The sequence below is a fragment of the Sceloporus occidentalis genome, unplaced genomic scaffold, assembly GCF_023333645.1.
Source record: "Sceloporus occidentalis isolate IW3139 unplaced genomic scaffold, rSceOcc1.0.p SCAF_4, whole genome shotgun sequence".
NCBI classification, from domain to species: domain Eukaryota; kingdom Metazoa; phylum Chordata; class Lepidosauria; order Squamata; family Phrynosomatidae; genus Sceloporus; species Sceloporus occidentalis.
In genome coordinates this window covers 33,062,162-33,076,088 of record NW_028316984.1, presented here as the reverse complement: position 1 = coordinate 33,076,088, position 13,927 = coordinate 33,062,162, and the positions used below count along the sequence as shown (strand labels likewise).

General features: G+C 40.9%; 1 protein-coding gene across 7 annotated transcripts in view; it reads right to left on the bottom strand.

Moving 5' to 3' along the window:
* CCDC141 (coiled-coil domain containing 141) overlaps positions 1-8,556 on the bottom strand; it is a 122,143-nt gene extending 113,587 nt beyond the window's left edge. For all 7 annotated transcript variants that reach the window (XR_016280848.1, XM_089519662.1, XM_089519666.1 and 4 more), the window contains exons 1-2: positions 8,341-8,556; positions 5,834-5,956 (exon numbers count right to left, since the gene is read on the bottom strand). Coding sequence is in view for 6 of the 7 variants with exons in the window: in XM_089519662.1 (XP_089375788.1) it covers positions 5,834-5,956; positions 8,341-8,442 (225 nt within the window). In the remaining variant the exon portion in view is untranslated. The remainder of the gene's footprint in view (positions 1-5,833; positions 5,957-8,340) is intronic.
* Positions 8,557-13,927: the final 5,371 nt, after the last annotated feature.

The following is a 13,927-nucleotide window of genomic DNA, read 5'->3' as shown; positions in this document are numbered from 1 at the left end:
TTGTTCTTCCTGACCACCTTGGCATGGCCTTTGTCAGCACTGTTGGCAATTTGGGCAAACACCCAGCCCAGGTACTCCACCTGCTCATGCTGCACATGCTGGGTGCTACTGTCACCCAGTCTGTAACTTTTCATGCTGATACATCTGTTTCAATAAAGGATAAAATATCCAATAGATGCGAGTGATGTGCAACTGTGATGTGCCAGACACAGCAAGTTTGTTGCATCATTCACGCTATCCAATTGCACACATGCTCATCAGACCATGCTGTTTCATACCATCCCTGCATTGAATTTCTCTCCTGGAATTTCTCTCCCATTCAACTTAATACTGTGATCCTGCATCATTCCACTCAGTGGGACTTAATGCTGAGTGGACATTGCATACATTCTGATCAACATTTGATTTTTCCAGTAAAGGCACACCCTGTCTGCTTTTCAAGCACAGGCAGCATGTACTCCTATGGCTGAAAGTAAAGTCTGACATTGGGCACAAGCTTTATGAAAGATAGACTGGACAGGGAGCCACTCATGAGCTACTCTTAAGGATGTTTTGGACTTGCTGTTTTAAGCAATCAAATATTTGTATCAGGGGGAATTTTCTGCACATGCTGTCTGGAAGGATCTTAGCAAAAATGGCATAAATGTTCAGAGTGATTCTAAAAATAACAGCTTGGAATCTCCCTACTATAGTGATCAGGATCTCTTGATTAAGGACAGCATCATTGTCTGGAGAGCTGGTGTAGTGTTAGTGATTTGAGTGCTGGACTGTAACTGTTGGGGACTAGAGTTTGAATCCCCACTACTCAAAAAATAAAAAAAAAATAAAAAAATAAAAACCCTAGGTGAAACCCTAGGGCAAATCACACTCTCTCAGCCTTAGAGGAAGGCAATCCTTTGGGGGGAAAATGTTGATATGAAAGTCTCATCATTATGTTGCCATAAGTCAGAATCAGTTTGAAAGCATATAAAAATAACAACAACAACAAAATTGCCTATAGGCTGATGCTCATAACATCAAGGAGATTGCTGCTTACTGCCAACATTCACTGTCAGCATCACTGCCTTTCCTTCTTCTACTCCTCCTCTTGTTGTCTCATCTAAGTAGTGAAGGGAACATGGCAAATGCCTTGCCCTCTCCTGTGGGTTGAATGGCAGAAATATGGGAGGTACTCAGGAAGTGGGAAAAGTTATTGATGGCACCTTGGCAGAGTGCTGCTCAAAGTCTAGAGCCATCTCTGCTTGTAGGGAAGCCATAGGAGAGTGCTCTAAGATCTAAGGGGATTGTGTGGTGTGGCAGCATGGGCCAAGAACTGATAATAGAAAGATAAAGCTAATAGATGAGTTTGGAACAGGGCCATCTGAAGAAATTTTGCTGCTTCAGAAAGAGCAGCAAATCGCATTCTTGTCCACCAGCTGGAGGTGATAATAATTTGCATTAGGCATGTAATTGGGGATGTAAGCCTTCACTAATTTTATTCTTGAAAGAAGAAACAAGTAATTTTAACAATTCAGTTACCGATGCGAGAAACTATTTGCATTTCGGGACTCACTCTGCTCAAAATCTGCATGTGTTATTATTGCACAGAAAATAGCATTTTTTGTACAGGATATAGCTTTTTCTGTGCAAGAAAAAATATTTCTGTGCAGAAGTATTATTTTCTACACAGAAACTTCTTTTTTCTTGCATAGGAAATGCTGTAGTTGGGGACATATTCTGTGCAAAATTCATTTATGATATTTTTGCATAGAAAATCCCCTGTTTTATATGCAAAAATTATATGGAAATTTTGCACAGAATAAATTCTGAACTATGATGATTCTCATTTGGGTTAGCTGATGTTGGAGAAACACTTTTTGAATTTTTTTTTTGTAAATTCAAAGAATCCTTCCAACTCTAATTTGCATAGCATGGTATACCTCAGCCTAAGGCAAGTGTATGGTACACAAATCCAGGCAAGTCATTTTGCCAAATGAAGCAGAAAGCCCTACAATCCTCAAAACACTGTTTTTGACAGGGGGAAAAAATTAACAAACCAACTACTGTTTCGTTGCTCTGCTGCCCCAGACAGCTATCTCACTCTGCCAAATGGTAGCATCCACTCCAGTCATGAAAAGAAAGAAAATTCTACTGTCTTTGTATCAAGCATTGAGAAATGAGACATGCTCATATAGCCTCATCATACAAGTAATTTTTTTTCTAACGGTGAAAGATCTTCATGCTCCAGGAAAAAAACAAAAACAGAACTGTTTGATAATGGGCAAGCAGAAACCTTTCGCTTAAGTAGCACTGTGAATCATCTCCGTAATTAATAAATGGAAGTAACCAAGCACCAAGCTTAACAGATAATGCAACACACATCTGATGTATTGAAAGCCCTAAATATCCCCCTTTTTAAAAAAGAAAGCAACTGAAGGATTAGAAATGCCAAATAGAAATTTAATAATTTTTGCTTTCAATAATATTTTCCTACCCTTATTCGTTCCCCTTGAATATTTGCATATAAATTACTGTTTTGCAATGTGGGTTCTGCAAATAAAGTAATTAAGAGCTATCAAAATATATCTCAAAGAAAATGGACCAAATTATTGATGGTGTGTGTCTTCAGAGAAAAGAAGACTTGCTCTGTAGGGTGGATTAGGTGAACCATGTCCCAAGTTCTCTAATGTAGCTCAATGTGACCTTTATTATGACAAAGAACAGTGCTTTGGCAAGCCATCAAGAACCCACGGATAATTTCACACAAATCTTATAACCCACTGCCGCACACATTCAAAGGTTGATCCAGATTAATCACAGACTAGGAGGTATAGGTAAGACTTTCACGGAAAACTCTGCGACAGCTGGCATAACTTTAATACTAAAATGCACAGGTTTTGCATTGGTACAGATTACCATTGCACTGATATTTCTCATAGAGCATGCCTGCTATGTTACTTTAAAAAAGGATGTCTGAGGGAAGATCATTATGAAAGAAAAAGTAATGAATCCAGTGGCAAGCTGTGGCTTCACACAGACACAAGACAGTAATACTTGGATCCAGAGGAAGTTAGACTTTGTTGTTATTGTTAGCTGCCCTTGAATCATCTTTGACTCATGGCGACCCTGGGTATGAGACATCTGCAAGCATCCCTAGCCTCCACTGCTATGCTTAGGTCTTGTAGATTCAAGTCTGTGGGTTTCCTGATTGAATCCATCCATCTGGCATGCGGTCTTCCTCTCTTTCTGCTGCCTTCCACCTTTCCAAGTATTATCATACTTTACATTATGCTTGTCCCATATTGTTGGATAAGTTTCAATTTGTGCAGCCTGAGGATGTGGATAGGATCCTTGGAGAAGTGAGGGCCACCATGTGCATACTGGATCCTGGCTTTTGAAATCAGCTAGAGGGGGACTGGCTGAGTGGGTAAAGGGAGTGATGAATGCTTCACTGCAGCAAGACAAATTTCCACCCTGCCTAGAGGAAGCTGTGGTGAAGCCATCACTGAAAAAGACCTCCCTGGATCCTGCCATCCTTGACAAATATCGGCCAGTCTCTAATATTCCATTCTTGGGCAAGGTTCTGGGACGACTGGTAGCCTCCTAGTTCCAAGGATTTCTAGATGAAATGGATTATTTAGATCCATTTTAATCTGGCTTCAGATCTGGCTATAGCACAGAGACAGCTTTGGTCACCTTGGTGGATGCTCTTTGCTGCAAACCTTCCCCACCCACTCCCATCCCCCCCCCAAAGCAGGCAAAAGAACAGTCTCACTCAATAAGAAAATAAGTACTTTTCATGGAAGCCTTCAGGAGCTCCAGACTAGATGTAAATCACTTGAAAAGGCCTGACTACCCTACAAAGGCCTAGAAAAAACAGCATGACCTATAAAGCCCTACATGGCTTAGCTCCAGAGATAATGCCAATTAGGAGTTTTATCCAAAACCAGACAGTGTGGCCCACGGTGGAGGGGGGGGGGAATTGCCCTCTTCCCTTGCCCACACTGAAATTGCCTATCTCTGTTTAGGACACTAAAGCTCAAAACCTGTACTTTGGATTGTATTATAAAACAAATTGGGAGTATGTGGCATTCTGTTGGCACCACTGTTACATGTACCCATTGGTTTTCTCCCCCAGACAATTATGCTGCTGAGTGTGTTTTGAATGCACTACAGTTTTCAAGCAGTCTAGTCAAGGACAAGAAGTGAACAGTCCACAGTACTTTAAGGGACTGATAAATACTCAGTGACTGTGTGGCTTGTATGTACAAGCAGTATATAGTTTAACTCAGGTGCTAACTAAAATATACCAGCAAATATGGAAAACAAAATGATGGCCAGCAGGATCAATATACATCCCCATTCACAAAAAAGGAGACAGAAAGGACTACAATAACAATAGGACCATAGCATTAATTTCCCATGCAAGCAAAATTATCCTCAACATTCTGCAGCATAGACATAAATCATACATGGAGAGAAGACAAGAGGCTACTATTAGAACAGAATATATAGACACATAATGGTTTCCAATTAGCAAAGGATTCAGGCAACGCTGTGTATTATCACCCTATTTGTTCAAATTGTATGCAGAAAATACCATAAGAAGAGCTGGTTTGGACTCGGAAGGACTGAAGATAGGAGAAAAGAACATCAACAGCTGATAACACCACACTACTAGCAGAAAATGTCATGGGCTTACTAAGGAAGGTCAAGGAAGAAAATGCAGAGGCAGACTTGTTGCTGAACACAAAGAAAACAAAAATAATGCCCACAGATGATCTACATGAATTCAACCTAGACAATTAGGAAATTGAAATAGTTAAACATTTCCCATACCTAGGTGCAAACACTGATCAGAAAGGAGACTGCAGTTAAGAAATCAGAAAACTAAGAATGGGAATTCCAAGGTACGGCCATGTTAATCTGTAGAATCAATATGTAGAGAGATCTGGTAGCACCTTTAAGACTAACTGCCAATTTCTTTCTTTCAGTTAGTCTCAAAGATGCTACAAGATCTCTCTACATAGGAATGGGAAGTGAAGCCATGAAAGAACTAGCCAAATCCTAAAGAGGAAAGATATACAAGGGAATACTGAAGTTACAAAGGTCCAAGCCGTTGTATTCCCCATCACCTTGTGTGAATGTGTGAGCTGGACAATAAATACAGTGGCTAGAAAGAGAATCAACTCATTTGAGATGCGTTGCTAGAGAAGAGTGCCAAGGATACTGTGGATAGCCAAAAAACAAACAAACAAAGAAATAGGTCCTTGAACTGATCAAACCTAAACTCTCCCAGGAATCCAAGATTATTAAATTGAGGCTGTTGTACTTTGGCCACATCATGAGAAGGCATGACTAACTGAAAAAGACAGTAATGCTAGGAAAAGTAGAAGGCAGCAGAAAGAGAGGAAGACCAGACACCAGATGGCAAGACTCAATCATGGATGTCACAGACCTGAGTCTGCAGGAAGGAACTAACCAGAGCAGTGAAGGACAGGGGGCCTTGGAGATGTCTCATTCATGGGGTCACCATGAGTCTGGGTAAATGCAAAGGCAGTTAATAATAACAACAAAGTATACTAATATTTAAAATACCAATAAAAGCTACTCCCTCTCCAAACAAAACTAAACTAAACTAAACTAAACTAAAACCACTGTTTGGGGGAGAGAACTTTTATTACACTCATTTATTTCTCAGTTTTGGGATTCATTTTAACAACATTTAGATACTCTAATCAAATCCTACAAAAAGTGATTGTGATGAAATTTGCCCGTGAAAACAACAAGGTCTGAGAGGAATTCCAGCATTCACATCAGCACTATAACAGGGTGTCTGTCTTGTATGTCTTACCTTAAGCTTAGCCAGGAGAAGTTCATGATCGTGTAACAACTTTTTGGTCTCTTCTTGATTGCTGCCAATTTCTAATAAATTTGGTACTGATTCAGCTAGCTGGAGTTGCACCCATTTTCCACACTGAAATACAAATATAAGTACATACTGTTCTAAGCACAATTTCTCCACATCTTTCCACAATGGCTTTGCATGCATGCATGAGCTAATTCATAGAAAATATGCTTAACATTAATTAAATTTCATTCATTTCTGTAGCTCTCTTCTAAGTATGACTTTGTGTGAATCCAACCGTCTTCTCATGTAGTTCAGAAATTATGTGATGGCATATTAGCTTCAGCAAACACATGAGGGCTAAACTGATGGAAACCCTGTGAGATTTCCTAAATCTTGCTGAACTTATGCTGGTGGAGCAAAATCAGAGGCAAATATGTCATTTACTGCTCTACTGAATCAGAGGTTGTTATTTTTCTCCAAGAAAAGTATTTCCCTCTCACAACAAGCAAGTCACATGTACATCAGTGTTTGTGTTAATTGAAATCTTCCCTCATAGTGGTGCCATAGCAAAGAGTGTGTGAGAATTCGGATGTTTACAGCTTGGGTCTAGGCAGTGGTGTCACTAGGGGAGTGCAATGGTGCAGAGTGCACTGGGTAACACCCTACTCTGGGGTGTCATTCGGTGGGGTAGTACACTTAGGGAGAGTGGGCAGCTACCTTCTAGGTCCCATGTGGCCATGGCCATCCAGGACTCAGAAGGCCAGGGGGGCTGCTGAGATGGCTGAGTATGCCCCCATCTTTCTGCTTTGCTGCCATTCTATGCACTGCAGCAGCGAGGTGGGAGGGGGTCCCTTTTGGTCCCACCTCCCTGCACTGAGTGATGCCCCGGCCAGGGACACCATCGAGTCCAGGTTATTTGATGGAGTGTATCCCCCCCTACAAACCCACCCATTTTGAAATCTGCTGGGAATACAAAAGATGGCCTTCTCAGTGGCTGCCCCAAGGCTTCAGGACTCCTTCTCCAGATAATTTAGACTGTCACTGTCCCTACTCATTTTTCTTTTTTCTCTTTCTTTTTTCATAAATTGATGGTGGCTTTTCTGTTTCATCAGGCATTTGATGATTGAATGTACAAGGCCCATTTCACCTAAACAAAGCACTTGATTTTTCTAAAGCAGACCTGCACAAATTGACAGTAGGTAGGGGACCAAAATTAAAATAAGCTAAACTTCTTCGTACTGCAATAGGTTTTAATTAAATATTAATTAATTAATATTAATTCCATCCTCTTCTGCCCGGCCCTTCCTCCTCCATATGGCTCTCTCCTCAGGAGTAGGCCAAGCGACAGAGGAACCTGGAAATCATTCCACATCCTTGTGGGCCGCCCAAAATCTTTTGGTGGGCTGCATGCAGTCCCTGGGCCATATGCTGTGCAGGCCTGTGTGTGTGTTTAATAGTTTACATTTTCACTGTTTTAATTTTTTTTGGTCATCTAATCTTTTTAAAAGTTTTAAATATTGTGAATTTTTAACTATTTTTTAAAAATATGTTGAAAGCCACTCTGAGCCCCAAATCAGGGAAACTACAGGATGAAGATGGTGATGATTATCACCATCGTTTTATCATTATTATAATATATTTTGTACTCAGAATATCTACTCAACTACCCACTCCACCTCTAATGTATCCATGTCAGAGAAGGAAAGTTGAAGGAAGATCCATGGAAGAAGAAAAGAGGAAATTTGAGGCTGTATCTTCCTCTCCATGTTCAGCTCTGATTCTACAGTTGGTGGAGAATTTCCAGTCAGCCCAGAGCACTCTCCCAGACACCAAAATGTGTCACTCTTCTGTTTTGAGAGAGGAAACATGCCAAGCATTCCCTTTAATACTGGTGAATTACTTATGTTGAGATGGTGTTTTAAAGTAAAGCTAAATCATTCCAGTTAAAGCTCAAGTAAGACCTTTCCTCTTTCTAAAACAGAGATTGATGTTTGCATCATAAGTGCATTAATTATTTTTCTGTGCATTAATGTCAGAAGAATTCCTTCAAATAATTCACTTACACTGGATCAGACAGTGCCTTTGTGTATTTTGGATGTAACTTCAAACAATTACAGAAAAAGAGTTACATATTTTGAAACAACACAATAACAATCAGAGGCAAATCATACAGGTGCATAAAGCTGTTTCTGTAGACATCGCCTTGCTGTTTATTTAATGTCAAGTGATATCTCCTTAAAGAAAATTTTAAAAAAATCCTGTTTTGGACTGAATAAATTATTTAGAGTGATGCTAAATTGGTTTCTTAAATACTTTACTCAGTATGAAATCTTTAGCAAATTTTCTCACTCCCATCCTGAAGTCATAAAACAGCATGTTTCTTGATATGTTGTCTCACTCCTTCACTGTTCTGTATCAGTGCTGCATCAGTTCATCAAAAATGATGAAAACAGGGAACTGCTCGATGGCACAGCAATATAAGTCCAGGTGTTAAGATCCATTAAACTTACCTTGAGTATAGCTATGATAATTCTGCAGTCTCCAGCCTGAACAAGAACAGAGCTAACCGTGGTTGTGGAAGATGGGCCATCAGAACTGTCATGGCTGGACATGGTGTTACAGCAGCAGGACTAGGCTTCATGTAAAAAGGCTTCCTCTCCACAGTGGTGTGAATCTTTTGGTCATTGCAAAAGGCAGCAAACAGGGTGACTTGGCTTCATTCCGTGAAAGAGCTCAGCTAACACTGATTGCTCTGCCAAAAGGAAAGAACAGGAGGTTAAAAATAGACACCCCCATTGAGCTTATCATGAAGGAGAGGGAGAGACACGACACACCCCCAGTTTGGTAGTTTAACCCCTAGGTTAAACTGCTGTTCCTCTTAGCCCCCACCCCCCAAAAATGAAATGTCTTTCTTACGAAATGTCTTTCTCTTTGCTAGGAATGAAGTGCTACATTCTTGGGACAGGGAGCAAAGAAAGACAAGCAGTGGCTTTTATCAAATGAAAATTTGCTATCTGTGAAGCATTGTTTACATTATGCCTTGAACCGAACCATCTTAGAGAAGCTTAAGAAAACCTGAAGGACCATCTTCAGGCACTCAGCCTAAAAAAATAACATGCCGGCAGGAAGAGTGTGGGAACTGTAGTCCAAAAAAGTAACTTTACTAAGGTCTTTGCCAGACAACTCCTTAAAACAAAGGCACCGGAACATTTCAAATATTTCCATTATCATTTTATAAAATAGCAATTTATTGAGGAAACAATTTAGGGGCACTCTCTGGAAACTTCAGATCTATCATACTTGTTGTTTTGTGTTGTGTGCTTTCAAGTCATTTCCAACTTATGCCAACCCTAAGGCAACCCTATCATGGGGTTTTCTTGGCAGGTTTGCCTTTTCCATCCTCTGGGGTGGACAGAACGTAACTTGCCAAAGGTCACCCAATGGGTTTCCATGGCTGAGCTGGGATTCGAACCCTGGTCTCCAGAATCAGTCCAACACGTAAAACACTACACCATATAAACCTATTTACTTTTTGGATAACAGCAACCAGAATTCCTCAGCTAAAATGTCAGGATTCTGAAAGTTATAATGTAAAAAGGTAACTTTTCTAAGCTGATATTTTTCTGGGTATTATGAGGGGTGCCAAAAAAAGTAACAACAGTGCTCTTAAAAATGTGCTGTTTCCTTGTTATTCAACTGTGAATACATCCTAGAACATCCACTGTAGGAGGCTGTAATTCTCTGGATACACTCACAGAAGGGAAAAATCTATCCTCCTATCAAAATTAAGTTCCCATATTTTATAATTGCTAGTAGCATTGAAATTTGTTTCAGTGTCTGAATCTCTTCACATTGTTTTAGCATTTGAACCTCATAGTCGGTAAATGGGGCCACCTGACTTACCAGGCTGGGCTGGTTTCTGTGGTGGTGGGGGAGCTGTTGGGCCACACTGCCTTTCCTGGCCTGGTACTCTCCTGGCGGGCATCAGGACACGCTTCAGAGGCCTAGATTGGTTGCCAGGTGCCAAGTGTGGATGGCACTACATGGGCTGGCACTACATTTCAGGAAACTCCTATAAAGAGATACCGCTGCTCCCATTGATTATTGTTGTATTAATTATTGTTCTGTTGTTCTGTTGTATTGTTTTGTTGTTTGACCTTTCGGTCAGTTTTAACCTGTATGGTTTTAATTTTCTATTACATTTAATACCTTTTTAAGGGGGGGGGAGGATACCAGGGATTTGATATGTTGTATATATTATTATTTCCCAGCAGGCACATAGAGCCAGAAGCGCCTCCAGTTGGCTGGCATTGGGGCTGGGGGGCCCTGGGATTGGTCAGGAACCCAGAAGGGATGGAACTTCCAGGTCTCCCGAGTTTTGACTGGTTGGTGGGAGCCTATTTAAGGCCATGTGGAACAGTGCCATTGCAACTCGGCTCTTCCCACCCACTGTCCCTCTTTTCATTGGATAGGGATGTGCTGTCACAACTTTTCAGGGGCAGCAACATGAGTCTCTGATCTGGTGGGCATGGTTTCCTGTGCTTTGGAGCACTGGATTGGGAGTGCATCGGAAACCCAGGGGTGTTGGGAGTTTTGGGGTGTTGCCATTACGGGGGCTACCCTGATCAAGGGGTTGAGATGTGAACATGCAATCAACCGGTTACCCCTTTGTTATCCCGAAGCTTGGCTGTGAACAGGCAGTTTGATTCATCAATCACCAGGCAGGTTGGTCGCCAGATCCAGACTTCATGCTTTTGGGCCAACCCTTCCTGTCAGCTGTATTCCATAAAGTTGTGGCCTTTTCTTTCCAATTTGGTGTATGATTTTTATTTCTTGCAGTGCCTCCCCCTTCCTTTTCCACAGCAATTCCCCTGTTAACCAAAACTGAGCATATGAGATGCCTTTTTATCAATATGTTTCAAAAGGGCTCGGTGCCCATTCTCATTTAGAATGAAGTGCTGTACAAGGAAGAACATTTATTCAGTGCTGGGGAAATCACAGTCATTTTTTTAAGCATGCCACAGGGTCAGAGCATTCAATCTATCGCTAGAAATACAGAGCATGCCAGAAGCAGCCTGCGGTATTCAACAACAGCTGTCTGATTCCCTGCGACAGGACAGCTGAGAAAGTGAGACTGGCGTTTAGGCCGCAGGTCGCTTGTCAGATGACAGCATGTACATCACAGCAACCAAAGGGACTCTTCCAGTACATTGCTCCCTTAAAATATGTCATACATTTGTATGAGTTATAAGAAGGCAAGGGGAAAGACATGTAAGCAGAAGGATGGATTGCCTCATCAAGGTGCAAACTGGATTTGAATACCTGAATTTCAATACGGTGCATGAGGAGTTTTTCAAGGCTATTCCAAAACATAGTGCTCTCTGAAGCAGAGCTGGAAATGGCAGCCAACCCCCTATGTTAAGACTCTAGTACTGATACCCAGAGCCAGCAAAATTTTTTAGCCACATGAGGTTAAATTAAAAACAAAATCCCACAAGTTCATCTCCCCACTGTTGTTGTATGTGTTTAAGTCATTTTTTACTTATGGTGACCCTCAGGGCTTTCTGAGCAAAATTTATTCAGAGGGGGTTTGTCCTTGTTTTCTCTGCGGTGGAGACCCAAGGCCATCCAGTGGGTTTTCATGGCCAAGCAGGGATTTGAACAATGGCTTCCCAGTGTTCTAGTTCAACATGCAAACCACTACACTATGCTATGGCTGACTTATCTCCCCATACCTTACAATAAAAATATAATAACCATATAATAATTTCATAAATGTGCTGGCCTTTCATGATACCCCACATTGCTGCATGAGCCAGCTGCTTCATTAAGCCTAACAGTTGGGCTAGCACCAAAAATGTGCCATTAAAACTGAGCTGACTGTAATCTGTGACTGGACCACTGTTGCTAGCATTTTTTAATTCAAGATATTGTAACCCATTCATACAATTTGATACCAGCATAAATGTTTGCTTGATAGTAGTGCTCTACTATGAGGCACTGTTTCAGCTGTACAGATGTTCAGAATTAATAATACCTACCCTGTAAGTGTTATAAGGAATGGGCCATATATCATTCTCTTCCCCATAAACCACAAGGGATGGGGATCGTGTGGCCCACTGGTTGCATACAGCCCCCATTTTGGCACCTTCTGCTCATACATTTCCTATAATTTTTTTTTGGGGGGGGGGAGAAATGTGAGTACTATGCCTCCTAAGACTCAGTGTGATGTCATGGTTTGAGTGTTGGACTAGAGTCTGGGAGGCCAGGATTTGAATTTCTGCTCAGCCATGAAAACCCACTGGGTGAACCTGGGCAAGTTATACTCTCAGCCTCAGAGGAATTGTGAATTTTCTCTGAAGACATCTGCCCAAGAAAACCTATGAAAGGATCACCATAAATTAGAGTTGACATGAAGGCACACAACAGCAAGCCTCCAGAAGCCTCCCGGGGATTAAATTCTACTGTAAAACAAGCTATAACTCTGCATACATTTTGTTTTTGGGGTGAAAGGATTGACAACTGGATTTGTCTCTTTAACTGCTAGGATGAGCTTGTGAAGATCACTGTGGATCCAGAGTGTGGTACGAAATGGCACCCTGGCCCTCTGAAGTTTTGCACTCCTAATATAAAGTGTATCTGTGTGTGTGCATGCTGAAGTCCATGAAACTTCTTCTGAAAATCCAAAAGTCTGAGGCCATGAGTCTGAGACTATGAGATCCATTCTTTCCCACCATTTCCATCATACATCCCATGTTTGTATTACAGCCAGCCAAGCTAGGATTCATATTCCTATGTTTTGTGCTTTCAGGTTGATTTCAACTTATGATGATCCTATCCTGAAAATAAAACCTTATTTAAGGACATATACACGTGAATGCACATGCACACATGCACGTGCACACACACACGCGCACAGGGACACACAAGCACACACAGAGAATTAAAAGAAGAGTTCCCATGGAATGTATATTATAGTTGTGTTCCTGTGAAACTCCATCCTATTTTCCATTTTTTATAAGGGACACCATTTTGCTATGTCATTATATTTAATGAGACTTGAGCATCCATGGATTTTGTTATCCACAGGGGATCTTGGCACCAAACCCCAGCATATAGCAAGGGTCCACTGTACATACATTTTAGAAGTCTTTAGAAATGTATCCAAATCTGTGCATTTTTAAATATACTTTATCCAAAAACATGTGCTTTCAAATGCATTTTAGTATAGTTTTGAGTCAAGAACCCCTGTGTCAAATTGAAAAATGTGAGAAAGCCAAAGGATAATTATATTCTAAGGTGCACATTAGTCCAGGAGCTGCAGTGCAAGTTACTTTACAATGGAATTAATGAAGAGTGAGTCCTCAACCCATCAGTAAACTCAAGTGTTGAGTGCGAACAGAAATAAATCCACAAATGTACACACACACACACAAAGAAACACATGAAAACAGCTCAGTGAGGACTGAGCATGCATAACAGCCACAGAATAATGAATTTCAGCTGGAAAATAAAACATGGAGAATGAGGTGTGTGAAATAGTTATCTTGGAGAAGATCATGTCTGGTGGATCCCCCAACAAGAGCCACAGTAACGGATAAGTTTTTAAAATGTGATTTTAAGGCTGTTCTACCCCAGTGTTGTCCAAACAGGACAACAGAAGAATGGAGTGGGGGCTTTTGGTCTGTGCAAACAAGGCCCTAGAAACAGAAGGAGCTTCCAAAAGGTAGAGTAACAAAGTGAGGGGAGAAACACGGTTGAAGTAATCAAGCAAAATAGGCAGTAATGTCAGATACAAGACAGAATAACAATGAAAGAAAAATGTGGAAGTAGCCTGAAGAAACAAACAGCAAAAGGGATAGGGAATTGATGTGACAATGACCTAAGGAAATAGGATGCAAAAATTTAACAGAGTTAAGTATGCTGTTGGGATGGGTACAGATTGAACCAGAATGCTAGAGAGTGAGATGGAAAAATACAGTGGACTAAAAGCCAAATGGGAAAACAAATTATGGTAGGATCATTCTCAACAAGGGAAAAGACAGAAAATGGGACTTAGGACTAAATACAAAATTAATTTATGCTTCACATATACCT